Below are 26,371 nucleotides of genomic sequence, written 5' to 3'. Positions count from 1 at the left end.
TAGTCTGCTGCCCTTTATATATGGATTAAAGACCTCCTACTTTGAAATTCCTCTATCATTATACTTAGGATCCCGAACAAACCTGAGGACTAATTTTTTTTCCTCCTCTGTCAATTATGAAATCTCTTTTGAGATATGGATTTCTACAATAGAGAAACCAAGGCTGAAACTATAAATTAAGACCAATGTTTTCTATAACCAGGATAATGCTTTATATTTTATAAAAACAAAAAATTCTCTCTTGCGAGGACACGAATACACACACACACACACACACACACACACACACACACACACACACTTCTCCAGGATTTCAACCTCAGTCTTATCGGCAGTTTGGACAGATAATTCTTTTGAACAGTCACATTTCTGAACTCTACCAACTACATGCTAGAAGTAACCACCTCCCCAAGTTTGTGACAATTCAAACTGTGTTCTTGGGACAAAATTGCCCTGGTTGAGAACTGAAGACACTCCCAAACAGTGGAAAGGGTGTGGATGAATAAAAAATAAATCCCCCTGAGGTCAGTGGCAATGATTTACTCTCTCTGTTTGTCGATTAGATACAGCAGGAGGGTAAATTACCCTTTTTCTGATGTAAAAATTGAAAGACCAGCCAGGTGCAGTGGTTCATACCTCTAATCTCAGTGAGTTGGGAGGTTAAAGAAGGAGGATCACAAGTTCCAGGCCAACCTAGGCAACTTAGCAAGGCCTTAAGCAACTTAGTGAGACTCTGTATTAGAAACTTAAAAAAATTAAATTAAATTAAATTAAAAAATAAAAAATTTTAAAAAGGGGCTGGGCATATGGCTCAGTGGTTAAATGCCCCTGATTTCAATCCCCAGTACCCAAACCCAAACCAAACCAAAACAACATTAACAAATAAAAAAGAAAGAACAAAAGCTTCTGAGTTATTTGTATGCTTTTGAGTGTTAATTCTCTAGCCCTATGAATTCATAATTAAAACTTGATTGATTAAAAGTGGCTGTCTTTGCTCTCATGGCTAGGAAATTAGAAACAAATGTGTGGCCCACCTAATGGCATGCAGTTTTTGAATAATAAGCTTACTTCTGACTTCATTGTATTTATCTACTTTTAAGTAATTTGAATTATTAGTAAATATGCCTCTGCATTTCTTTAATCCTTTTTTTTGAGAGGAGGCAATAATCTATACATACACATAAAACTGAAATAGATTGGTTACAGAGCTCAAATACTCTAACATTTATTTTGATCATCTTTAGTGGTTAAATGAAGGCTCCATCATTTCTAGTAGAGGTGCCATTGCACTGTTTCTAAACTCTCACAGAATTTATTTCTGCCTGGGGTCTTCTTAGTCTTGGGAGTGTTTGGAGGCCCTGTCAGATCTCTGAAAGGAGTAGCAAAAAGAAAACTTGAAGTAAATGGAAACACATTTCAATAGTCAGTGATGATGGTAATTTGCAATTCTGTGGGTAGGGCCCAATAAGGGAGGCACAAAACTGTGGTAGTCCCCATAATAGGACAGTCTTTTTAGGGTTGTTCTGGAGGGTCAATGAGGATTTTCTTAACATTGGGGAAAAAAATCCTCTTAAAATCAGACCTGAAAAAAGTATGAAAAGCATTGCTGTCTTTTAGTAACTTGGGGCCTACTCTCTTTCTCCCTTTCCAACAGAAAAGAATTAAATTTGGTTTGGATGATTTATTTAAAATAAAATATGTGAAGTAAGCTAAACAAACTTTATAAAGCTTTCAGCAAGTATGGTCTCTGCCAAGGTATGAGGCTATCACCTGAAGCAACTTGGCTTTGCCTTGACTGCGTGTCACGTGACCATGAATTAGGTGTCAGGAGGGCCACTTTTGTTGTGTGAGTGTAGCTTTTGGTTTATGGAAATGTTCTTTAATTGTGTGTTAGCAAATACTAGGTGGAATCTTGACATAACCACCCCACAGGGACCTGAATCTGAATAGTTCTTTGTTGGCAGAATGTGGGTTTTCAGACTTGGAAATAACACTTAGTGTCAAAGTTTTCACTGATAAGAGAGTTGTGTGTGTGTGTGTGTGTGTGTGTGTGTGTGTGTGTGTGTGTGTGTGTAGAGAGAGAGAAAAAGAGAGAGAGAGAGAGAGAGAGAGGTATTTTGATTATATGAGAGAATTTAATCTCTTAATTATTTATAAGACCAGGAGCAACCAAAGGCAGCCCAGAAGTGGATGGCCACCTCAGGTCTCTCACATTGCTTCAGCTGTACTTAGAGCTATCTAAAACCAAAGTTCACAGATTACATAACATTGAAGCTGGTAGGGTATGCTGAGCCCAGATGTGCATTTAATTGAAATAACCTCAAGTGCACATCCCACAAGTAACAGGAAATATCAAATTTCAGCAACTTAGGGTGCAAGGAGTCTCACAGTTGCCAGGTGACTTTTTAAACACTCCAAGGGTTAGTTTCCAGCTGTGCACAACTTGGTGCATCTGTGTGAGCTCACTGGCAAGGACCCCATGCCCGCTGCCTGCACCCATGGCAGAGGTGGAATGGATCCCAGCTAGTTTTGGCAGGTCTTACTTAAGCCCCTGGGATGCCTGCAGGTGTCCTCAATTAAATAGGGTAGATGTAGGAGGGGAAATAGAACAACAATTTCATTTATTCCCCTGGAAAAAAAGCATAATTAAACAATGACCTTGGGGTCTATTTTATTCACTGACAAGAGGTTCTACAAATTAGTGATTCTGTGTTTGAGCAAGGTTTCTGGCCTCAGAGTCTGTAAGCAACTCCAGGTTCCTTAACCCCGAGAGTCTGTCCTCAACTCAGGAAAGCAAGGAAATTTGAAACCAGAGCTCAAGATGCTTGTAGAATAAGAATTTGTGGTGTTGACTTTAGCCCTGCCAAGGAGATGTTAAGCTAAGTGGCCACTGAAGTTTCTGCTTGTGCATCTGGAGTTGGGGTTTGATACTTCTCCTAAGGCCAGAGGCAGACAGAGGTGGCAAATGAAACCCGACCGTGCCACATGCAGCAACCAGGAGATCCCACACTGGGTGAAACAACACTGGGGAGTATAAGGAAATCAGTTTGTTTTCTGTGTTATGTGCTGTACTGCTCTAAAGGATACTTTTCCTTCAGATTTTCTCGCTGTAAATGGGGGTAGAGTTGATGGAGGAGATTCATAACTTCAGTGGATCATCTTTTAACCACCACCTAGTGTCACTTTCTTTAGGGTGTACTAGATAATACCATTTACAGAGTTTTAGCACCTTGTAAAATTATAGGTAGTTTACTGGTACTAGTAGGAGTTAGTACTGGGTAAATATTCAATATGTTAGTATACTGTTAGAGTGTTACCATTTTAGTGCAGTGAAAAAAAACCCCAACAAGAACAATTTAGAGAAGGAAAAGTTTATTTGGGGCTTACAGTTTCAGAGGTTTAGTCTGTGATGGGCCAACTCCATCCATGGCTTTGGGCCTGAGGTGAAGCAGAACATCGTGGCAGAAGGATGTGGTAGTGGAAACCTGCCCTGCTCATGGCAGCCAGGAAGCAAAGAGAGCAGATGAGAAGGGGTTCAGAAGATTGAACCCTTCTAGGTCCCATCCCCAGTGATCCACCTCCTCAGCCATGTCACCTTCCGCCCCCAGCTTAGTTACATTCTATTTAGTCCATTCAAACTAGGATGAACTAATCAGGATTGCAGCTATCATAATCCAATCATTCCACCTCCAAACATTCTAGCATTAACATAGGAGCATTTGGGGGACACCTCATATCCAAACCATACATTTAACAATGACTATCATCATCATCATCATTGTCTTCATCATCATCCAATAACAATGACAGCAATAATTGTAGCAAGGGTAGCTGCACCAGTAGTTAGTATTTATTTAGCATCTGCTACATATCTAAACTTTGTGTGGGTTTTTCCATTTGATCTCATTTGAATCTCATAGCCATCTCATAGCTGTGAAATCTCAACTTGAACAAATTAAAGATAGGAAAGTCAGATAAATTAAAAGCATGAGTTCAGCTAACTCCTTCTTCTTTGAGATGCCAAAAGTCAGACTTCTCGGTGTTCTATTCTGTGTTCTCTCTTAACTGTATTTTTACTCACTTGGGAGGTTTGCTTCAAAATATACATTGGATTTTTCCAATTTCCTTCTTTATATTCAGGAATGGAGACTTCTCTTTGAAAGCTGTTGTATTTGCTTACCTTTGAAAACATCTGCATTTATGAAGTCACTTCAGTCTCTGGGGTTACAAATCGTATGTTCTCCCCTATGCTAAGAGTATGGAGACATGACTCATTGGCTGCACTATTTCTCTTTGCTATGAAATTAATATTTATGCATTCTTTCCTTCTTTCTCCTACCACTGTCCCTTTCTCTGTTAGTACCCTCTGTTCTCAATCACTGTTCCCCTCCTCTGCTGTACCCTTCAGATCTCATTTGAGTACATAGATCTTTTCTTCATTAATTAAATCTTGTGTAAATGAACAGTTCCACCTTCACAGTCCCTCTTCCATAGTTCTTTTCTCATTCTGGTTTCAAATTTATCCAAAATTAGAGGTCCTTAACATTTATCTCTTCTTCATAAGATACTAATATGGTAGATCTCAACTTCTAATCTTTTGGAGGAACATGTTCTTCTAGAAGAGTACTGCATTTGAATTCTATTACAAGTTGGTAGCTTTGAGTCACCAAATTCTGAGTTGAAAATTTGGATGGAGGGGTTAATGGCTGTTTCCCACCCCTATTTATTGACTGAATTCTGGCATCCACACGATCCCAGCTGCACAGGTTTTGAGCCTTAATGTTATTTCTCATACTTCTGGCATTTCTTTCCCATGTTGGTAATCAGTCATCAAGTCTAGCTGATTGTCTCTTTCTATTGTTTTCCTAAAAAATAATTTCTTTCTCATTCCCACAACAGCCAGACCCTCATCCTATCGCCGGCAACTCACCCCGTCTACTCTCTTTCAGCTCTTTTCGCATCCCACTGTCAGAACCCAAACTTGGCTTTCACAAGAGCCTCCTCCATCTTCCTTTTCTGTTGCAGTTTCCCCACATTTGTTTTATAAAACACTAGAGTTGAGTGATAGTTTTGAGTAATATTTTCAAAACAAGGTCCTATGATTAAATACATTAGGGAAATGCTGGGTCAAGTAAACATAAATATGGTTCCTTGCTGCAGAATCCTCAGTGCCCTTTCCATGCCAGTGGGCATGATAAACTTTTAGGAGGGTGATGGAGTAGAAAGTGCCTCCCAAACTAATTTGAGCTGCAGAGCTTTTAAAATTTATACTTATTTTGGCAGTGTAACAGGCAGGATTGATGTTTCAGAGGAAACACATTAAGAAATGGTGGTTCTTTGGGATATATTTAAACTTCTCTGGCTGGCCATAAATCTCAGGCCAACTTATTTAGACAGCATGAGTACCTGACATCTACTAAAGGTCTACAAGTGCCAATTCTGATCAGACTGGTCTCCTCTTCCTCTTGTACAAACTCTCTTCCTTTCTATGTCTGTGACTTACATTCTTCTTTTGGTTTAGAAGGCTAACTTCATTTTAGCTCCTAATTGATACTTCATATGTCTTTATAGACTAGTTCAACTCATATCTTCAATGTGTCTATTATAGTCTTATTCAACCTTACCTTTCCCAGCCATAGATATCTATTTGCTGAATTTGCATAACACTTAAAATGTATTTTTTATAATACAACTAATAATGGGCTTCTACCTGCAAGGTGATTATCCTTGAATACATGTTATCCATGAACAAAATGAGGTATGCAGGGAGTCGGTACATGATTTAACAGTCAGTACATGGCAAGACCAGGATTCAAACAAAAGACTATCTTTAAAACAATAAACTCAATGTTGGCAATGCTCAAAGGGGGATTTAATTCTGTGAGCCAGTTTAATTTAGAGATGTGAAATCCAATTCTAGCTCAGGTACACAGCTTTCTTAATTGATAAATACAAAGTTCTAATGCAAAGATAAAGAAATTTTAAGCTAAGCATGGTGGCACGTACCTGCAATCCCCAGTAACTCAGGAGGCTGAGGCTGAAGGATCATAAATTTGAAGCTAGCTGGTCTCAAAATAAAAAATGAAAAGGGGACTGGGGACATAGTTCAGTGATAAAGCTCCCCTGGGTTCTATCCCCAGTCCTGGGGATAAAAGGAGAATTTAAGGTCAGAACTTCGATGATGACGGTGGAAAAATATATCTTCCAGAACAATTTTATATTAATATTTGCTGAGATTTTAGCATTCTAGAAGGTGCTCTTGGAGCTCACGGATAAAAGGCTGAAACTGACCCTGACCTTAGGGTTTATAGTTGGAAAGAAGAGATAGGAACACTTTATAATAGTTTATAATTAACTTCTAGATACATATTCTTAATTTGAAAATCATGGACTCCTCAGGGGTCACTGATTAGCCTTGAGACAGAGTGTCTATAAATCTCTTCACTTGAGGGGCTACACTCATATGCATTTGGGGGAATGAATGTCTAAATATTTCTTCAGATTCTCAAAGAGCTCTGGGACTTCCAACTTGTTAACAACAACAACTACAGGGTTGCTGGGGCATAGATTGTGTGGAAGCATCAAGTCACAGTGGGGAAGGTACCAGTCTTGGGCCAGAGAGACTGGGTTGGACTCTGTCATTACTGCTATTGGCTGAGTGATAATGGGCCATAAAGCACCCCTCCTAAACTCATGGCTGAGAAATTAAGGTAATAATATATAGTGTGCAGAGATATAGTGAGGATGAAAGGAGGTACTGAAAATGCAGAAAGCACCCCAGTATGGTACCTGGCACAGACCAGTTGCTTTACACTAGATGCCATAGCTATTGCTAAGGTCCCCAGTGGCTTCTGTAACAAATTACCACAAACTTAATGGCTGAAACAACACACAGTTATTATCTTATATGTTCTAGAGGTCAGAAGTCAGAGTCTCAAAAAGTTAAAACAAGGTGTTTGGCAAGACTATGTTCCTTTATTTTCCAGTTTGTACAGGCTCCCCATTTTCTTTGGCTCCTGGCCCCATCCTCCATCATCAAAGCTAGTCTTTATATTGTATCATTGTGACACTTATGTTCCTGCCTTCCTCTTTCTCTATGGATCCTTGTGATTGCTTTTATCCCTCTCAGATCATCCAGGATAAGCTCCCTGATAAAGGTCAGCTAATGGGCAGCCTTGATTCCATCTTTAGACTTCATTTTATCTTGCCATTTACATTACACATCCATTGGTTCTGGGCATTAGGATGTGGATATCTTTGGGGAACCATTACTCTGCCTATCACACTTGCCATTTTACGAATTAGAGATAATTTCTCTTCCTGCTTTTTGATTCTTACAATACATTTTAGTGAGGTAAGTTTTCTCTGTTCATCAGGAAAAAAACATCAGATTTACAGAGAGGGGAATGATATTGCTGCCCATGTATTTGAATTCATGGATTTGAATTTCTTAGTATACTCTCTTGGCACCAGATGTATAATATTTCTCAATTTTCATATTTTTATAATAATCTCTTTGTTCTGAAAGTATTCATAAAGTATTCAATTAATTGATTAAGCAAATTTCTGTTGATTACCTTACATGTGTGTATTTTAATAAATTCAGTGTAGGCGATTTATTTTTTCACCAAAATTAATTATGAATTAATGTATTAATTCAACAGACATTTATTGAGACCTGATATGTAGTACCACAGGCATTTTTATTATATAGATATAGATATAGATAGATAGACATAGATATAGATATAGATATAGATATATCCTTATGTGGAAGTATATACAAAATTTACATGGAAGGAGTTCAAGGTCTGACTAAACAGTTAGGAATACATTATAAATATAAGCAAGAGTGGAAAGTGATCTATCATAGGCAGATGATGGGTTTGGTGACTTTATTTTGGACTCCCAAATGAAAAAAAAACATAGTATAACTTCAAATACACTATTAGAAATTAACCATCCCAGAATATCTCAGCTATGCTATCAGTTTTGCTTTGGGAATTTAGAGGAAGGAGATGACCTTGACTGAGGCATCAGGGATGTGGCTACGGGGATCTGGTGTTGGAGCTGAGGGCTGAAGGACCTGTGTTTGTGTGAACTGAGGAAGTGTTGGGAGGGCACAGGCCCACTGGTCTGCTGAGGTGAGAGGTAGGAAGCACTGGGCTCCACTGGGGGAGGTGCTGGCACTCCAGGCTTTGAATGTGGATTTATTTTAATTTAGACCTTTGAGGTTAGGGATTGTTTCCTTTGTTTGCTCTTTTGTTTAGAGTTGGTGAGTATATGGGGTTATGGAAATATGTGAAAACAAATTTATATACTAAATGAAATACTTATGAGACTTTTTGAAGAATCAGCATTTCATATGCAGACCAGTTGCTATTTCTGGCAGATTATGGATGGGTGGAAAGAGAATACCATCACTTTCCCTGCCCCCAGTCCCCAAACACACAGTAAAATTAGATGAATCTGGGGGTGAGGGGTGCACACCTATAATCCCAGCAGCTCAGGAGTCTAAGACAGGAGGATGGAGAGTTCAAAGTCAGCCTCAGCAAAAGAGAGGTGCTAAGCAAATCAGTCAGACCCTGTCTCTAAGTAAAATATAAAATAGAGCTGGGAATGTGACTCAGTGGTCAAATGCCTCTGAGTCCAATCCCCAGTACCCACCTCCCAAAAAAATTTAAATGAAGTTCTAGATTTACAAATCTAAGAATATAAGTCTTATAGGCATCCAGGTGCCACCTAATGGAGCATCTGTTGGAACTTCAGCACCTTGTGGGCCAACAGCTATTGGTGACACCCCAAAGAAGGGCCAGAGCTCCTGCATGGAGAACTTCAGGTCCTGCCTCTTTCTACTTTTTCCATCACCATTCAGGGGAAAGTTTAGCAAGGAGAAGAAAGGTCCATGTCACAGGCAGTGTCCCTGGTCCCAGACTTCCTTGCTTTCTAACCCAGACTTGGCATCACAATGACTCTTGCCCTTCTGGGGTTTCTAGGAGTCTTGCCCAGCACAGTGACCTAGTCTTCTGGGACCCAGTTCCCTGTCTTTCTGCAGTGTGTGCCTTGGAAAGTTTAAAGTCTTATTTATTTTATAGGCTTCCTCATGGTTAGAAGAACTCTCTGGGAGTATACTGATGTATGTAGTGGCATGGTACCAGGGGCTGAGGACACAGTCCTCTTTGCAGGAGTAATGGACTGAAGGTAGAAGTTCCCTTCTGTGTTTCCAAAGCAAAACACATTTGAATAACTGGAAATCTAATGACATGTTAAGTGAAAAATAGGAAATAAAATATTATGCACAGGATTTTCTTAAATATGTTAACACACACACACAAAATTGTAAATGGTGATTGTTTTCTGGTGGCTGAGAAATGAATGATAATTTTTACCCTTTCTCAGGCTTTTCTGTTTTTCTTTTTTTGTGTGTGTGTTGGGGGAGGGGTGGCTACAGTCTGCTCATTTTCTCTTAGTCTTTATAACAAAAGGTTTTATAATTTCTCCTTAATTTTTTGATGGATGTTTTGAGAACAATCACTGCTCTCAGAAGAAAGGCATTTCATTGGAATACATCCATCCATGGTAGAGACAAATGTACCTGATACAGTTGAGAGAAAAGCATTGGAACTATATTCTGGAGGCAGCAGTCTTATTAAAGTACAGAACATCAAAGTGATATAGCTTCATCCATGAGTTTTAACTTTTTAAAGTGAATATTATTATTCCAAAAGGATTCATAGTCATTGTAAACAATGGAATGTAAATGTAAATAATAATCTAAATATACATAAACATAAAAGAGGAAAAGATGTCCCAACATCATTCCATTACCTTGGAGAAAAATAAATGCACTTTTAATATTTGGGTTTCTACATTTCCGATCTTTATTTCCCCTATACCTATGTGTTTGTATACAGACAAACCAAACCAATATGTGGGAAACAATTCAAAACAAAAATGAGAGCTCATGATTTGCCTTCAGGAGTCTGAAACAGTGACACAAGGAGACACTGGTGTTTTTCTCCCCTTCCTCTGACTTAGGCTCTCTCAAATAAGGCAAGTTTGAAGATGGTCTGTTTAAACTGCTTCTTTCCCTCTCTCCCTAACTATTGGCCAAAATTTCCAGTAGAATGTGACTGGACATCTGGACATGTTGGACTGCAGTTCATTTTACTGGGTCTGCTGGAAAAAAAATATGAGAATACACTGTTCATTTTTATCCTCTAAGTATTCTCTGACTCTTTTCTTTTTCAGTGAGGCAGATTTCTGTAATCCTGAGATTCTCACTTTCAGACGTTCTCCAGCGTACATGTGTGCTGCTCCAGCAGGATCTGGCATGGGGACTTTGAGGTGCCAGGGAAAGGGGCCAAAGTTTCAAAATTATTTTAGCTCGTGATACAAAGTCTCAAGCATCCTCACAGTCATGAAATTTTGCTGGCCTCTTCTGTGTTGCTGTTACATGGAGAAATCACTCAGATTTCCAAATCCTTCTCTTCCACAAGGAGGGACACTTGAAAAATCTCTCTCTTAAGGGTCAAATTCACACATGATTTCCCTTACCCAGGATCTCTCTGGACCTATCCCATTGCCTCTTTCTCAGCTAGGAGCAAGCTTGGGCTTCCCCAGGGCAACTAGGGACAGTTTCTTTTGCTTCTTTGAGGATTTGCTTTTTTATGCAATTGGTCTTATCTACATGAGTAAATAAATTAGTAGAGTCTAGAGTTTGACTACTAAAATAAAACCAAAAATAAAACAAAATAAAACCAGAAAAAACACACAGAAGAAAGAAAAAAAAGCAAATGTCAATCATGATTCTGCTATCAAGAAATAGCCACTGTTTGTAATTTTGGTGTGTGGATATATTATTTGAATATAGTTATTATCCTCAAAAGAACTGGGTGCTGTGCCATAAGTCTATAATCCCAGCTACCTGGGTGGCTGAGGCAGGAGGATTGAGAATTCAAGGCCACTCTGTACAACATAGCAAGATCCCTATCTCAAAAAGAAAAAGAAAAAAATCATAGAACATATTAGCATAGACTTTTGTTGCCTATTTTTCACTTTATGTTATAAGCATTTCCTCAGTCATGAACATAATTCACAAACTTTTTAATAGTTCATTTTATGATGTACTACAAAGTGCTTAGCCATATATTTAATGTTAGGAGATAATCTAAATATAGTTTCTGATGATGTATCCATCATCATAGGTATGTAGAAGAATGCTAGGGTATGTAGAGAATTCTTGGTAAATGTTAGCTTGGCAAATGTTTTCATTAATGATAATTTTGATGTAGTTGCAGTTAGGATATCAAGAGAAGTGGTACTTGGTTGTTCCTTGTAGGAACATCCTTGTGTAGGCCATCACATCAGGACATGGACAGCAGCTGTGGGCATTTCCTTTCTGCACAGAGCAGAGAGAACACCCTTGGGAGTGTAATTTTAGCTCCTTCAGCACGTTGTGCTTTGGCTTTTCCAAGCTGAGGTCCATCTGTTTCAAGCTTAGAAGCCTTGATTGGTTTGGGCTTTCTTGCTGAATAGGTAGTTAGGAACCTGAAAAAAACAAAACAAAACAAAACAAAAAAACCTTCTCTTGAGTTGGGTAATCAGGTTAAGACACATGTCTTTTGTGGCTCATAGCAGCATTAAACTGTAACCATCATTCTCCTTATATCACTTGAGGCACCTCAAAGAACCACCTTGCCCAACCCCAAAAGATAACATTTTGATGACAGGGAGAGACTTTTTTTTATCAGAATGTGAGGGAGATGTGTGGTAGGAGAATTCCAGAAGTAAACCCATTGAGAATGATTAGAAAATGCACCAGGCAGAGGTTAGATGGGAGATACTAGTAGAGGATATATGGAATTAGGAAGGTGGGGGGGCTCATACAATGTGAAGCAATACGCAGAGTAAAATTGGGGCTGCAGGAAAATATGGCCAAGAGAAAAATAAGAAAAGATCAGAAATGGAGGAGGAATTCAAATATGACTGCTGAACCCACCCACTTCTACCGTTCCCTTCTGGGTAGTGCCTTTTATATATTCATCAGTGTATTTGTTCACTGAAACTCTCCTACATACCCTAAACTCTCTCTCTCTCTCTCTCTCTCTCTCTCTCTCTCTCTCTCTCTCTCTCGTGAATCACCATCAAATATTGACAAGGAACACCAATTAGAATAATTAACTTAGCAAATGTCAAATATATATGATTTGTGTGGAGTCACATAAAATTGACATCTGAAATGACATAATGTACCATAACATAAAACATTACTCTCAAAACACCTTGAAATTAAAAGCAAATGTTTACATTGGATCCCATTGGTCCTATCAGACCAGTTGGCATATTCGTGGTCTGTCTGGGCTTAGTCCTTCCTGGAGATATTTAGGGCAGTTGTTTGTAGGACATTCTCAAGTTCTTGACCTGGTGTTTTATTCTGGTTCTTTTTCTTGACATGATTATTATTTGGATGTTGACTGGAAATTGCTCTTTTTATTATAGTTCTTTCATCATTTGGCCTAATTTCTCTAAATAAATTCCTCATTTCCTGGTTGTTCATGCCTCTTTGGAAACAGACAAAATATCTTTACACAGAGAACAAACCAATGCCAAGTTTGGTTTTAAAAAAGGAATAATATTTAATTTTCTATTATATAACTTTTGAGATGCTCCAAAGTATAAAACTTTTCCTTGGTCTCATAAATATTTGAATTAAAGATATTTCAGGGTGATGAATTCATTGGAATTTCTTAAATGTACTAAATGATGGGCTCTGTGATTTATATTTTTTCCAACTTTAGATTTTTGTATTCGATAAAAATATAAGAAACTTGTATTTCTAGAAAACTTATGAAACAAATCTGCAAATATTGATCAATAACTTGTTTCCTGACACTTGTAGACATTCATCTGTTTGGCAATTATGTCTTTTTTTTTTCTTAGCAAATACGTGAGAGTTGAATATCGTAATTATCTTTAGAACTATGGGTAACATTTAGAATATCATGTTTCTGAATTTTTCCAGTTGGTTAAGTTTTAGTTGTGTCATTTACTAGTTGCCATTTTTAGTTATGCACTTAATTTGCCCTTGTTTATGTCAGTTATGAAGTAAGGCTAGCTCTTAATGGCCTGAGTTTAGTTTCCCTTATCTAAAGAAGCACATGGAGATTACAAATGGAGATGCCTTAAAATTTCAGAAATGTTATAAATAACTTTTAAATATAAAAGCACCAGAAGTAAAAATGAGTCAAACTTTTTATAACAACTCATTTTTTTTTTTAAGTTGATTTCCCTTAGCACATCTCTGTTATGGCCTCCCTTACCCGGCAGGTGCCCCTTTCATGTTTATTGCAGGAACCCCTGATTTCTCTGAATCCTTCTCTTGGTTGTGACCCTGTTTTATCTTTCACTCATCCGCAGAGCCTGGCGTTTGTACGGTATTCGGAGATCCCCACTACAACACTTTTGACAGACGGACATTTAACTTTCAGGGGACCTGTCAGTACGTTTTAACAAAGACTGCTCCTCCGCTGCCTCGCCCTTTCAGGTGCTGGTGAAGAACGATGTCCGCAGGACCCGGTCCTTCTCCTGGACCAAGTCGGTGGAGCTGGTGCTGGACGAGAGCACTATCAGCCTTCAGCAGCACCTCACCATGCGCTGGAAAGGCTCTCGCATCGCGCTCTCTTGCCACACACCGAACTTCCACATCGACCTGGACGGCTACCTCTTGAAAGTGACCACCAGAGCAGGTGGGGCTTCTGTGGCCTCCTTCTTACTTACCTTACCATCGCCAGCGGCAGCAGGCCCTGGTTAGAGCGCTCCTCCTGCAGGAGGGGAACCCAGAGGCAGAGAAGTGTCCTGACCTCACCTGCCTCCTCCCTGCCCATGGGAAAGGCACATCCCCAAGATGCCACAGAATGACCCAGGATGTTTGTACCACGTGGATCCTTGCAATTGGACGCCAGTCTTGCAATCTTCTGACATCCAGAACCCTTTCCATCCTCATTCTAAAAATAGCTGTTGTACTCATCAAATAACCTCTCTCAAGTGTTGTGGCTATTTTAGGCCTTTAATGTTCAGCTTGGAATTGTTAGCGTTTCTCCCAGCTCAGCCGGTTATGCATAACAGTTGCACATTTGTGAGAAAGAAGGTTTCCTTGTTAGCCTCTGTCCAAGAAGTAGGGCGGGAATCCTCAAAAGCAAACAGCTTAGTGTCAGTGGTGTTTAAAAGAAACATAAAATGTCCACATCGGAAGAGCTGATTCTTGCATACTTTTGCTATATACACAGGATGCTGATTGCCTTCATCCCGCTGGGTCATCCTATGTTAAGGAAAAAGAGGCTGCCGTGTGTGAGTGTGCAGATGGGAGTGGGGGGTGACCAGAACCCCATATGAACAGCAGTCCCATCCCCTGGGGGAAGGTTACTCAATGAATTGATGGCCCAAACCATTGTCTTCTTTTAGAGAATACTTAGGAGGCTTGCTTTGAAAGTTCACCCTCAGCTGGGGCTTGGGCACTGAAGCTGGTGACTGAGGTCCTCTCTTAGCATCCTCTGTTGCCTTATGCTCACTGGATTGCATTTCTACTCCATGAGCAGATCTGTTCCCACTAGGCCACTGTTCATGGCTGCTAGTGATCTCTGAGGCTCAAGTCTTTGTCTGTTAGGTGCTACCTAAGAAAAACATTTTAGAAGAGGAACTAGGTTCCTGATTTTCATCCCTAGAGAATGAATTCAGCTCATTTGCACATTTCATGACATTGTGTATGGTTCCCACCTTTGGTTAACACATGTTGTCAGTTAGTTGGATGTTGGGTTGCATATTCTCCTGTGTACTCTTATTTCTTTAAGCATGAAACTTCAAGGAAATCAGCGAACTTTTGCTTTTGCATTGAAGAGCATTTAACAGTGTAAAGGCATCGACTGAGTGAGTTTTAGTTTTTTTGGACAATGTAGATTTGAAAGGGAACCATTTGATAGAATAGGCACTTTAGAGGGTCCATAGAAACTATGTCTGCCACTATGTCTGCCATACCTACAGGACCCTGGTAATTGTTTCAATTAAGGCCAGAATATATTTTGATTAATTGATTTGAGCCTGTGGCATGCCATTTTGGCTAAACAAAGGCAAGAAGCCAAGAAAAGTCCAGGGAGCTTTCAGTTAGTGAATATATCATAGTTTCAGTGAGACAACTCTAAGTATTTATGTATTGGAGTATTCAGTAAAAGGGAAAAATTCCCATTCTTTACTTTGCAGATGTGAAGAGGTCTACTGATTCAACTTTAAAGACATTAGTCTTGCTCAGAAAAATCCAGACACCTGTTCTTGTATCCAAAAGATATACTGCTCTACAAATATAGGCCCCAGTTAATTTCTTTAAAGGAGACAAACACTTTTTGGCTCCCTATAAAACACGTACAAGATGACCCATTATTACGTAGCACTAATTAGAAGCACCTTGTCTTTCATTTTTAAGTCAGTCCAAACACAGTGAAGTCTACTGATATGGGAATTATTAGTCAGCCACAGCCCAGTTCTCAAAGGAATCCTGGGTACTTGAAGATTACTAACAGCCTAGGAGGTTCAAATATGTTCCATGCTCAGCTGGCAAAATGTGATGGAATAAGTGTATTCTTTGTAAGGATTCCATTTCATAAAAAATGAGCAAAAGGATGAGACTGCTAAGAAAATAATAATAGGCCATAAATACCATAATTCGATTAGTAAATTCAACTATTCTAGGCCTTGAACTCAGTCTTACAATTTATTTTTCCATCTATGTTTCCACGATGTAAGTCATTTTTATGGCATTCCTAACACTCCAGATGAACGATTTTCTGTAGTGCACAAATTGCACAAGCCTGTTTCCTAGGAAAGAGCTGCATTCCTCTGGGCACTAAACTTATCCTTTCAATGACACAACTTGATTTCTAGACAGTAGTGTGTGCACCCAGGTCTAACCATCTTAGTTTCAACTACCCCTTAGCAACATTTTCTTTTTATCAACTATCTCGATTATCTGTTTAAAATATCACAGTATTTCCTTAGGGTATTATTCCACCAGGTTTTTGTTTTATTTCATAAAATCATGTGATTAAAGGGTACTGTCTTCAAAATAGAAGCTTAAATCAGGCCTGCAGCTGGGGGAAGGGAGATGGAGAGCCCTGTCTTTTGCCTCTCTGATTTATGGACTCAGCACTTCATGATGCTATATCCATCAGAGTTGCACAGGTGGCCATGGAGATTGGGTAGAATTAGGCTAACAAGTGGGCTGTAACAAGGCTTGGAGGGTTAAGCATTATCCACCTCCACCACATACCCTGCCCCAACTCTCGACACTTAGCAAATAATTTAAAAATATATTTCCTTTCTGCCAACTCTGTACTACATCATCTCTACCTGGAAGAGGTATATCAGCTCATCCTAAAATCTTTAACACACTGGAAAGCAGCTTTTTATTTTATTCTTGGTATTTCTCTATAGTTTTTGAAGTGAAAAAATGTATTCTATTGCTATCCTGTTGGTATAAAATCTGAGCAGGAAAAAAAATCCATTTTCACACATTACTGTGATATGTCTATAGATTTTGCATCTATAGATCTACTCCCCTGAGTAGACAGCAGCAAAAGCATCAATAAGCAAACCAAAGCAAACAAACATCCCCCAAAGGAAAGAATAACTGCACAAACAACAAACCCAGCTTGTGGCCTTGTCTACTCTTCTTGAGGGTGAGGAGTAAGTTGGTAAAGCAGTTACTCAGACAAGGGGAAATGGGAAGGTCATTCCTAAAGTGGAAGGAATGTAGCTGCTGCTCACATCCCCAGATGGGACATATGCTTCAGCTTTAGCCTTCTGACTCTGCCAGTTATTTCTACCCAATTTCCCATGCAGAGAATTGGCCAACTTAACCCAGCTGCAGGAAGGACTACCCATAGCCCCACGAACACTTCCATGATGGTTTCCTCTCATAAGGTCCTTAGTTAAAATACAACTTATTAGTATTTTTGCCTAAATTACAACTTATTAGTATTTTTGCCTTTCATGACTGCAATCAACTTTGCATGGATTTTACTTTCAGAGGGCAAAAGACTCACGTAGACACATACGTAAGTGATACAGAGATAGTCAAAATCATTCCATGTCTTTCCAATAAGTCATTTCTTCCCAGTGTGAAGCCTAGCATTGTTCTGTAAAAATCTTAAAATAATAACAATGAGATTGAAAAAGAGAGTGAATAACAAATTATTCTCTTACTTTGGAGACCATGTTTTTATGAATGAGTTGTCATGGGTTTTGAGGAGTGTTTACCTAAAACACATTGGGTCTACAACTTTCCAAGCATGTGTGGACCACCAGTCCACTGTGAAGAAAGAACACAGTGATTGATTTGTTCACTGTGAGTTGAATTCCAATGAACTCAGTTGCCCAAAATCTCAAACTTACTATATCATTGTCAGTAATGATATTGGAGTTCCATTGGGTGTAAAATTCTCAACTATTTGTGGCACTTGGAAGAATAGTATTTGCCTGCTGTCTAGGAAAGAGATTTGTAGTTTGGAAAATTTTGCAACATGGAAAAGTCTTTGGAATCATGCTCTAAAAGTTAGACTTTGTTTGGAATTGATTTTCTTCCCTCATTTCTCTTGCTGAGTAGCTGCCCAGCTACAGGCTTGTGAGGTCAAGTTTCTTCTATACCTTGGAGAGTGTATTACAAATCATTTTATAGTTTGTTTGCCTTCTTTCAAAATGGTTATTTTAGTGTCTTAACTAGCATGAAACTTACAATTTCTTTGATTTTGCAGATTCAATGCATCACCAGTACAAGGGTAATTTATTCACTTATTAAGTATGTACTGTGTGCCAGATAATGTGTTAGTTAATGGAGTATAAAGAAAGAGAAATTGTTTTATGCAAAAGTTGCGGTTGTCAGAATTGACACTACTTTCTCACAGAGATCCATGTTGGGAGGTCAGCCCAGAGTGTGGATGTCTTAGCAGTGTGTCCCTTCTCTCCTTACATGGTCCCCTTAATATTTTCTCTTTATTATGCTACTCCCAGGAAAACACTCCCTGTGGCTGCCCTTTTCCTCCTTTTTCCAGATCTATTTAATTGCTTTTCTGAATCCAGCCTCTTTCTCCTAACCAAGAAATCTTCTCTGTCATTCACCTTGGAGTAAAAATGCTTCTGTTCCTTCCACTTACTACACAATGATTTCCTTATAAGCCTTTCTGTTTATTGCTCAAGAAGCCCAGTTTTAGACCACTAGTTTATTTTACCAATAAATTCTCCCTAAAGTAACTGTCCTGTGATGGTTGTGTGGGCTTCTCACTGGAAAGCTTTTTGGGCAGCCATTTCTCTTCTCAGACTGTGTTCAGACTTAGCTTAAGAGTCTTACCTCTGAGTGTTTCTTCCTGAGCTCACTTCCATTACTCTAATATTTTTGCCATATGCCAATTTCACATACCAACAAGAGCCATTCTCAGTCTCTCTCTCTTCACCCTCCTTTTCCTCTCTTCCCCTATTTCTACTGTCCCCTCACCATCTCATCCCCCAACTTCTGAAAATTTCCTCATCAGGCTAATCTTGAGCTTTAAATATAAAAGACAAAGCCTTTGAGGAGAAAAGACAATTTTCTCTTTCCAGAGGCTCATAACAGGTAAAATAAAAGACTAGTTTTGTCAGGAACCCCAAAGGGTAAAATTTTTAAAAAATCAGCAGAGAATTTTCTGTAAAAATGAGACTTCCTTTGTGGTTGCCACTCTTGGGAGACAGTGACAGTGACTAAGGAGAAGTCTCAGTGTGGAAATGCACATTGACCTGTTGTAGATGTTCCCAAGAGCTCATGCCATGAGTTACTCTTGGGCATTCCCTGGTAAATAGTGCCGTCATCCACAGGAGAGCTCAGGCACTGCCAGGGGATCATCATGAGAACCGTTAAGAAAAGTTTACAACACACACAAAAGAAAGAAAAACTAGGAAAAATAGTCATTTACTTTGGGTTGAACCTTAAAAGGCTTTTCACAAAGACCTCCCTCTTGTGACTAGTGTCTCCACGGAAAACATCAGAGTGGAGTTGAGCGTGTTTCTTCTTATTCAAACGTAGCTGTGCTGTGTGACATAAGCTGGCTGTCCTACATGAGACTAGAAAAATGCCTCCCTCAGAGTAATCTTTGGCTGGAGTGGCTCCGGGAACTCTTGGGACAGTCTATCTAGAGAAATATGCATGTTTTTAGACAAACCCTCCAACATTTTAGATAATTATTTCAGCAAACCCAGAAGGGTCTTTGGTCATCTGCCTCCTGGAGTGAAGACAGTTTCCTTGATGAACAAGGAAGTATTGGCCTGATGATGGATGCACAAGAGGAACTTTTGTCCATGGCCTGAAAACCTCTAGTGCTGCCTCAAATGTTGAAATTCATTAGTGTTCTTGCATTGGAGGCCCCAGAGATTGTAAAGATTTCCCAACATCTAAACCCCAGGAAACATGGGTCGGTCAGAAGCTCATGTCTTAGGAATAAAAATAAAATAATGAAGGAGCACATGTTTGCATTAATGTATCATCCCTTGAGGAGGATGTATTCAGAAGCTATCTATTTATTGCTTTAATATCCTGTGGTATTTGGAGTAAATACTTACATGGAGAAATTTTTGGATAAAGAAACAAAAATAACATAAGGAATTATAGTCTTTGTTTCTTTCTGTTTCCACACTATAGCCATTGGATAAAGGAAGCACAATTTGAACTAAAATAATTACTTTAGAAGAAGACAAAAATATAAACCTCAGAGTAGGGTGATCAAACCAGGGGTACATAGATTTTTTAAGAGCAAACTTCATTCAATTTAAAAATCCTAATACCCCCAAATAAGTGATTTATGTAATTCATACAACATTTAATGTGGTCAGACTTGAAGTGTTCCTTGTTAGAAGAGAATGGCTATATGTACCAAGTAAAGCTATGGACACATGGGAATTATCGGGAGATTCAGGAGTGGTTGAACTCCCTTCTCCCCTTCTTCTCCTCCAGGTTTGGAAATATCCTGGGATGGAGACAGTTTTGTAGAAGTCATGGCTGCCCCTCATCTCAAGGGCAAATTGTGTGGCCTGTGTGGCAACTACAATGGACACAAACGTGATGACTTAATTGGTGGAGATGGAAACTTCAAACTTGATGTGGATGACTTTGCTGAATCTTGGAGGGTGGAGTCCAACGAGTTCTGCAACAGACCCCAGAGGAAAACAGTTCCTGAGCTGTGTCAAGGGACGGTGAAAGTAAAGCTCTGAGCCCATCGGAAATGCCAGAAGCTCAAATCTTGGGAGTTTCAGACCTGCCACTCAACAGTGGACTATGCTACTTTCTATAGGTAAGTACAATATTCTGGGAATGGGGTGGGGTTACGGATCTAGGATAGACTTGATCTTGGAATAGAGTTTGTCAAATCTCCTGCTATGCAAAACAAGGCCTCTCAAATTCTTTCTTTTGATCTTGTCTTGAGTCAGCTTCACATGATGTCCCATTTGGGAAATCCCAGGAAGTGTTCTAGGGCAAACTTCTAGGCCACTCTATAGTTTTGTGTGTCTAGAGATTTTTGGAAAAGCTAATGACACCCCAGGGTTTTTCCAGGATGTTAGCTTGACCCTAAGATTATGGAGGGTTTCCCAAGTTCTGGCCTAAACCACAGTGATATAGGGCAGAGATGATTTCCTCAAATGGAATCTCAAATCACTTTGGCCAGTTTGGGGGTTTGCATGAACTCTTTTATTCTAGGTCTGAGAAAGAGTTCACATCAGCCTCATGGCCTCATCCAGACCAAATCTGTACAAGGAAAATAAAGAGCTTGAGGTTGGAGGAAGGAAGGGCTCTCACCAATAGTCAGTTCCATGACCTCTTTTGACTCTGTTTAGCTACCTCCTACACAATGCAACTGGCTACAAAGACATCTTGAATTTGACATCCGTGCCACAAGATTGCATTTGTGACTTGATGAGTTTGGCCTGGTTGTACTTCCATTTACTGCACAATTCCACAGGTTCAAGGGCTATGGCTGCCTATAACTTTAACCATGATGGGTGGGGCAGGAAACATGAGCTGAACACATCCCAAAAGGCCTTGTTTAAGTGATTTTCCTGTGCCTCTTAAAATTAGGAAACTCCTGTGGTCTGCAACCACAGAGAGGTTATTTTTACTCTTTAATTGCCACCAGTTTATTTCCCCTAGCTCTCATTAAATGTGATATTTTTAAATTTGATCTTTGGACATGAAAGATAAAGCTCTATAAAGGCAGTTTAAAGTGGGGTGGAAAAAAGACTATCCCTTTCATCACAAATCCATGAACATGGCTGCATCTGCCAAACCATTTGGCTCCAAGTCATACATTTAGCTCTTTCAAGATATTTTCCTGCTATAATTTGAGTTTTCTGGGTTCCCTTTTTTCTCCTCCTTGCATTCCCTCTCTACATGGGCCGCATCCCTCTTCTACTGAAATCGAAGGATCTGAATTTGAGACTAAGTGAGTTAAGTGCTTGGAGAAACCTGGCTTCATTTAGAATTAAACATCTCCCCTTGAAGATCTGATAGGAAGCTGTAGAGTACAGCAATTAGAGTTATGTGGTTTCCCACAGCCTGAAACTCAGACAGGTTGTACAGCCTTGAACAATTACCTGAGCTCTACAAACCTCAGTTAGCCTATCTGTGAAGTGGGAATAACAAAGGAAGCTGCATTGAAAGATTGCCACTCAGATTGAGTGGGATGGCCAAAACGTGCTCAGCAAAGAGCCCACACACATTGAGTGCTCCCCAATACCTCACTGCTGCACCCAATAGCACTTAAATAACAAACAAGAAGAAGGTTTCTTTTGGAAGCTCTTCCATTACACTCACAGATTTGGATTGGATTTTTCTCTGTTTAAAATAGAGAGGAAACGTTGTGCTTCTCCCAGAGCTTCTGTTGTCTACCACTGGGTTTTTATCCCATTTCAGAAGATTGTCATGAAACAAAAATTGGAGAGCAGGCCTGCAGAAATTAGTCCCTTTTTCCAAATTTCTATTGCTTTGGCATTTGGTGATTTAATTAGTGCTATGATCCTTGGACTACAGCAAGAATATGATGAATGTCTTAGCAAAATTTGTGAGAAGCGATAACTTTGACATGCATGAGCAGAGAGGGTGGTGGTCACTTCTGCCCTTTAAAGGTGCCACAGAAACTAAAGATACACAGTGGAAATTGCTCATACGAGTTAGGGACTTGGTGCTCAGTTTGGGAAGCTCCTGAGCAAGCTCTTGGGATTTAGTGCATGTAGGCTCAGAGGTTGGGATGTGGGCTTGTGCTGTGCTCATCGGTGTAGCAGCAGAGTGTCCTCCAAAGCCTGCCACCCTTTCCTGGGAAGGACAGAGGAACTCAAGAAGGGAGAACTAGACTGTAGGGCAGTTATGTCTCCCATATACCCTGCTGCTGATCTCAGTCTCCAATAAAACAATGCTTCTCAAGCATTTTGAAGTGAGGTGGCTCACATTGGGCAAACCCTGGAATTTTCTCCTTTCTTCCAAGCACTTATGCAGCAAGAGAAGAAAACAAACAGGGTGCTGTATAGAAAGGTGATTCTCTTCTCAAGGAAGTTCCAGGAGGATCAAATATCTGGGATTCTAGGGTCACTTTTTATGAAGCAATGAATTGAGAAGGAGCCCCTGGTTAAACCAGACTGGACCCAATTCCGAGTCTACTGCTTTCAATTTGTGTGAGCCTGAGGCTCAGCTGAGTTCCAGATCTTTTATCTATAGCATCTGTGTGACAGTGACTACATGGTAGGACTATTGCTTTGATGGCTAGAGTCTATGGACAGTGTGCTGTTGGTGCTTGGGTGCCATTGTCCTGCACTCCTGTCTTCCAAGGACAAATTCAAACCCCTCACCCCAGCCACTTACATTTCTGCTTGTAGACCTCTCCCACTTTCATCATGGACAACTGATCTGTGTGACCCTGATGCTTTGTATGACTCTGACCCAAAGAAAAAAACATGCCATCACAGACATGTCCATTTTTGCTCATGTATTTAAAATAATTGATGAAATTTCTAAAAGGAATCTGAAAATATACTCAGGACCATGGCTGAGATCTATTTTTTCTCAGTCCTTACAGGACTAAAGAATATTATCTTGATATCATGAACAGATATATACATAGGTAATCTTGGAATTTGATTCCTTTTATCCCCCGCATCCTTCACATAAATGTCTATATTTTTCTTTAAGGACAAAGAATAAAGTAGTTAAACATATTTATACAACTTTTCAAGATGCTTGTGTTTGCAACAGAGAGAAGGGAGGAAGTAAGGAAGGTATTTCTGTGTACAAATATTACCAATTTGGGGTTTCTTTAATAAGATGATACATTCCACTAGGCAAATTCTATTACAAATATAACACTTTTATAGAATCAAAATCATAATTAATATTCCTCTGAGTTAGAGTTCATTTTTGAAATGTCTAGAATTTGTAACTCTTATTTTGGTCTTTTATATTTTAAAATAGAAAACTTGCCATTGTCTAAATACTTGAAAAACTACCATTTGTCAGTGAATAAGAAATCTTTACAGGTGAGTCAATAGCTTTTTTTTTTTCAGGAACTTTTTAAGATTTGCTGACTTTTAAAATTTGCGTATGGGTTTGACCCCTCTTGACTAATTTGGTATAAAAACATGATATGACCAAGTTATTTGTAATCAGGATAATTTCCTTTAATTAACCCATTGATTCTGTGGGGGCACAAAATAATTTAGTAATGAATCACATAAAAATGCTGACTTTGTTGATAGCATGTTTTAAGTCTCAGCTTTGCTAATCGCCTTTTCCTTCAATTAAATAATCCCCTTTAGCAATTTTGTTTTCATTCTTCTTTATTGGTGTGCTATGGGAAATTCCTGCTGGGTACAGGCGTAGTATACTATGGCTCTATTAATTTGAAGTCATTTGGATGATATATGATTGACTTGCAGGCTTTTCTGAGGAGAAAATGTTGATGGTGTTCCTGTCTCTTCTCATTTCTCATTTCCCTTTCCCTCCCTGAGTCTCATACTGTTTCTCCTTTGTGTCCTAGTTGCCAACTGAGGAGTCTAAAAGGGATTGAGATCCTCAGGAGCCAATATCAAACCCATCTGCCTGCTTCTGCCTTAGGCCCAAGGCACAGATGCTGGGGGGTGGCTGGTGCTGTGTGGGCCAAGGCGGGGACCTGGAGGGCCTTCTATTCCTCGTGCTTGCAAAGCACCAGCTTTGGGCTTTCTGCCTAACTCAGATGCACATCTCAGATGACACAGTTCCAACTGATTATACCCTGCCAGTAAAGCAGGACTCTTAAATCAAGGCAGGACCACATTGCAGAGAAGTCAGGACAGTGAAGGTGGAGTGTGGTGAAGCCCAGACATTCAGACTGCCAGCCTCTCTGCACTACTGTCCTCCCGCACTCTCCTTAATGGGTTGTAATTCACCATAGCAACAATTCTGTTCACTCATTGGGTTTGGGAAAGTGTCTGGGGATTCCCAGTCTAGGAAATGTTCTTTTCTTTGCATGCAGTGGTTTTTACAGCTGTAAGGAATTGCAGTGACGCCAGAGGATTCACAGATGTGTCCTTTCCTGCTGAGGTACAGAGAGGTAGGAGACAGGAGGTAGCAGAGGAGAACCTTGGAACAGGGACAGCCACAATGGTGTTGGATATACTGGGATCCTGGGACTGCCAGAGTCTTTCTTCCAGGGGAAGATCACAGCCTTCCTGAATAACCCACTTTGTGTTCCCTATGAAGGAAGCTAATCATTTATTATAAAACAAGAGGAGAGGATCCAGGCAAGGAGTGCACATTTTCTGTGCCTGTGTGAGAGAATCAAAACTTACTGCTGATCTCTAATTAAAATCGAGTCAATTTACTTCAAAGAAGGACCTGCTTGGAACATATTTGTTTCCTCTTTTAATTACCTTGTTGAGACCAATCTCCACTAAAACTAGAGTTCTAAATCAAATGAAGTCTTTATTCTAAAATGTGACATTATAGGTCTTACTTTTTATTTTTCCTTTGGCTGACTCAGCTTTTAAGACAAGTTGTCACCCTAATCTGTAATTAAGGTATGCTGACACCAGGTGGCAGTAGACACCTCAGTTGTTCCACCTACCAGACTTCAGCTCTTAGAAGTTCAGTTTGTTTTTTTTTTTTTTTTTGGTTTTTCAAAACATTACAAAGCTCTTGACATATTATATTTCATACATAGGCTTCAAGTGAGTTATGAACTCCCATTTTTACCCCAAACACAGATTGCAGAATCATATCAGTTACACATCCACATTTTTGCATAATGCCATACTAGTAACTGTTGTATTCTGCTATCTTTCCTATCCTCTACTATCCCCCCTCCTCTCCCCTCCCAACTTCTGTCCTTAAAGTTCAAAATATCCTCTCTACTAGTTAGTGGTTTCTCTTTCTTTTTTTTTAATATTTATTTTTTAGTTGTAGTTGGACATAATACCTTTATTTTATTTATTTATTTATTTTATGTGATGCTTAGGATTGAACCCAGGACCTCACAGGTACTAGGAGAGTAATGTACTGCTAAGCCACAACCCTAGCCCAGCGTTTTCTCTTTCCATTCTCACTCTCGCTCTCAACTTATACCTTAAGCTACTCCTTTGACTATCAAAATACACAATATATGTTTCTGCATCTGGGTTGGTCATTCTCCTGTCTTCCTGATGGTCCTTGTTTTCTGCATTGATCTAAGCTGAAGACACAATTCCAATTTTATTCCAGGCCTCTATAAATGCTCTTTCTTTAGTTTCTTACTTTCTCTGATCATGTTTGTCATTACTTATCACATATCCTATGTTGTATTATTACTGCCTTTCTCCAGCATTGATTTTAGGTTCCCTGAGAAATGGAGGCTGTCTTTTCTTTTTCTACTCTTCACAATTCAAGCAGCACTACTCCTGGAAGAGCTGCTCTTCCCAGCCAGCCTCATAGCTGCATCTTCTAGGATCTACTTGTGGCTTTTGCTGGTCCCCATTCTGGGCTAACCTCAGGTCTTCAACTTCACGCTCAATTATGCACTTATAATTGGAATGTACACAGGTCTCTGTCTTTTCAGGGATTAAACTGGTCAGAGTTAGCAGGGCCTCTGGGCCATCTTTAATGCTACAAAAACTGAACACTTATTACTGGATGAATCTATACTGTATCTGCCCATGGCAGGCCAGGTGGTACCTCTGAGCCTCCGTGTCTGCCTCTGTCTGTTACAATTTACTTGTAAGCCACTTGAACTTTCTAGCTCCAGTTCTATTCCTCCACTGGTGTTTGGCCTTGGTATCATCTGTGGTATTTTGACCCAGAGATGTT

At 39.5% G+C, this 26,371-nt stretch overlaps 1 protein-coding gene across 3 annotated transcripts in view; it reads left to right on the top strand.

The window, feature by feature from the left end:
- LOC144375323 (BMP-binding endothelial regulator protein-like) overlaps window positions 1–26,371 on the top strand; it is a 217,103-nt gene that overhangs the window by 26,052 nt on the left and 164,680 nt on the right. For 2 of the 3 annotated variants that reach the window (XM_078039709.1, XM_078039710.1), the window contains exons 3-4: window positions 13,547–13,748; window positions 20,027–20,363. In XM_078039709.1, coding sequence (XP_077895835.1) covers window positions 13,547–13,748; window positions 20,027–20,283 — 459 coding nt within the window. In that variant the 3' untranslated portion in view covers window positions 20,284–20,363. Of the gene's footprint in view, window positions 1–13,546; window positions 13,749–20,026; window positions 20,364–24,092; window positions 24,302–26,371 lie in introns of those variants that run through there. The other variant, XM_078039711.1, reaches the window with a different exon arrangement.

This window comes from Ictidomys tridecemlineatus, chromosome 2 (genome assembly GCF_052094955.1).
Source record: "Ictidomys tridecemlineatus isolate mIctTri1 chromosome 2, mIctTri1.hap1, whole genome shotgun sequence".
Taxonomy (NCBI): domain Eukaryota; kingdom Metazoa; phylum Chordata; class Mammalia; order Rodentia; family Sciuridae; genus Ictidomys; species Ictidomys tridecemlineatus.
This window is presented reverse-complemented; position numbering and strand designations above follow the sequence as displayed.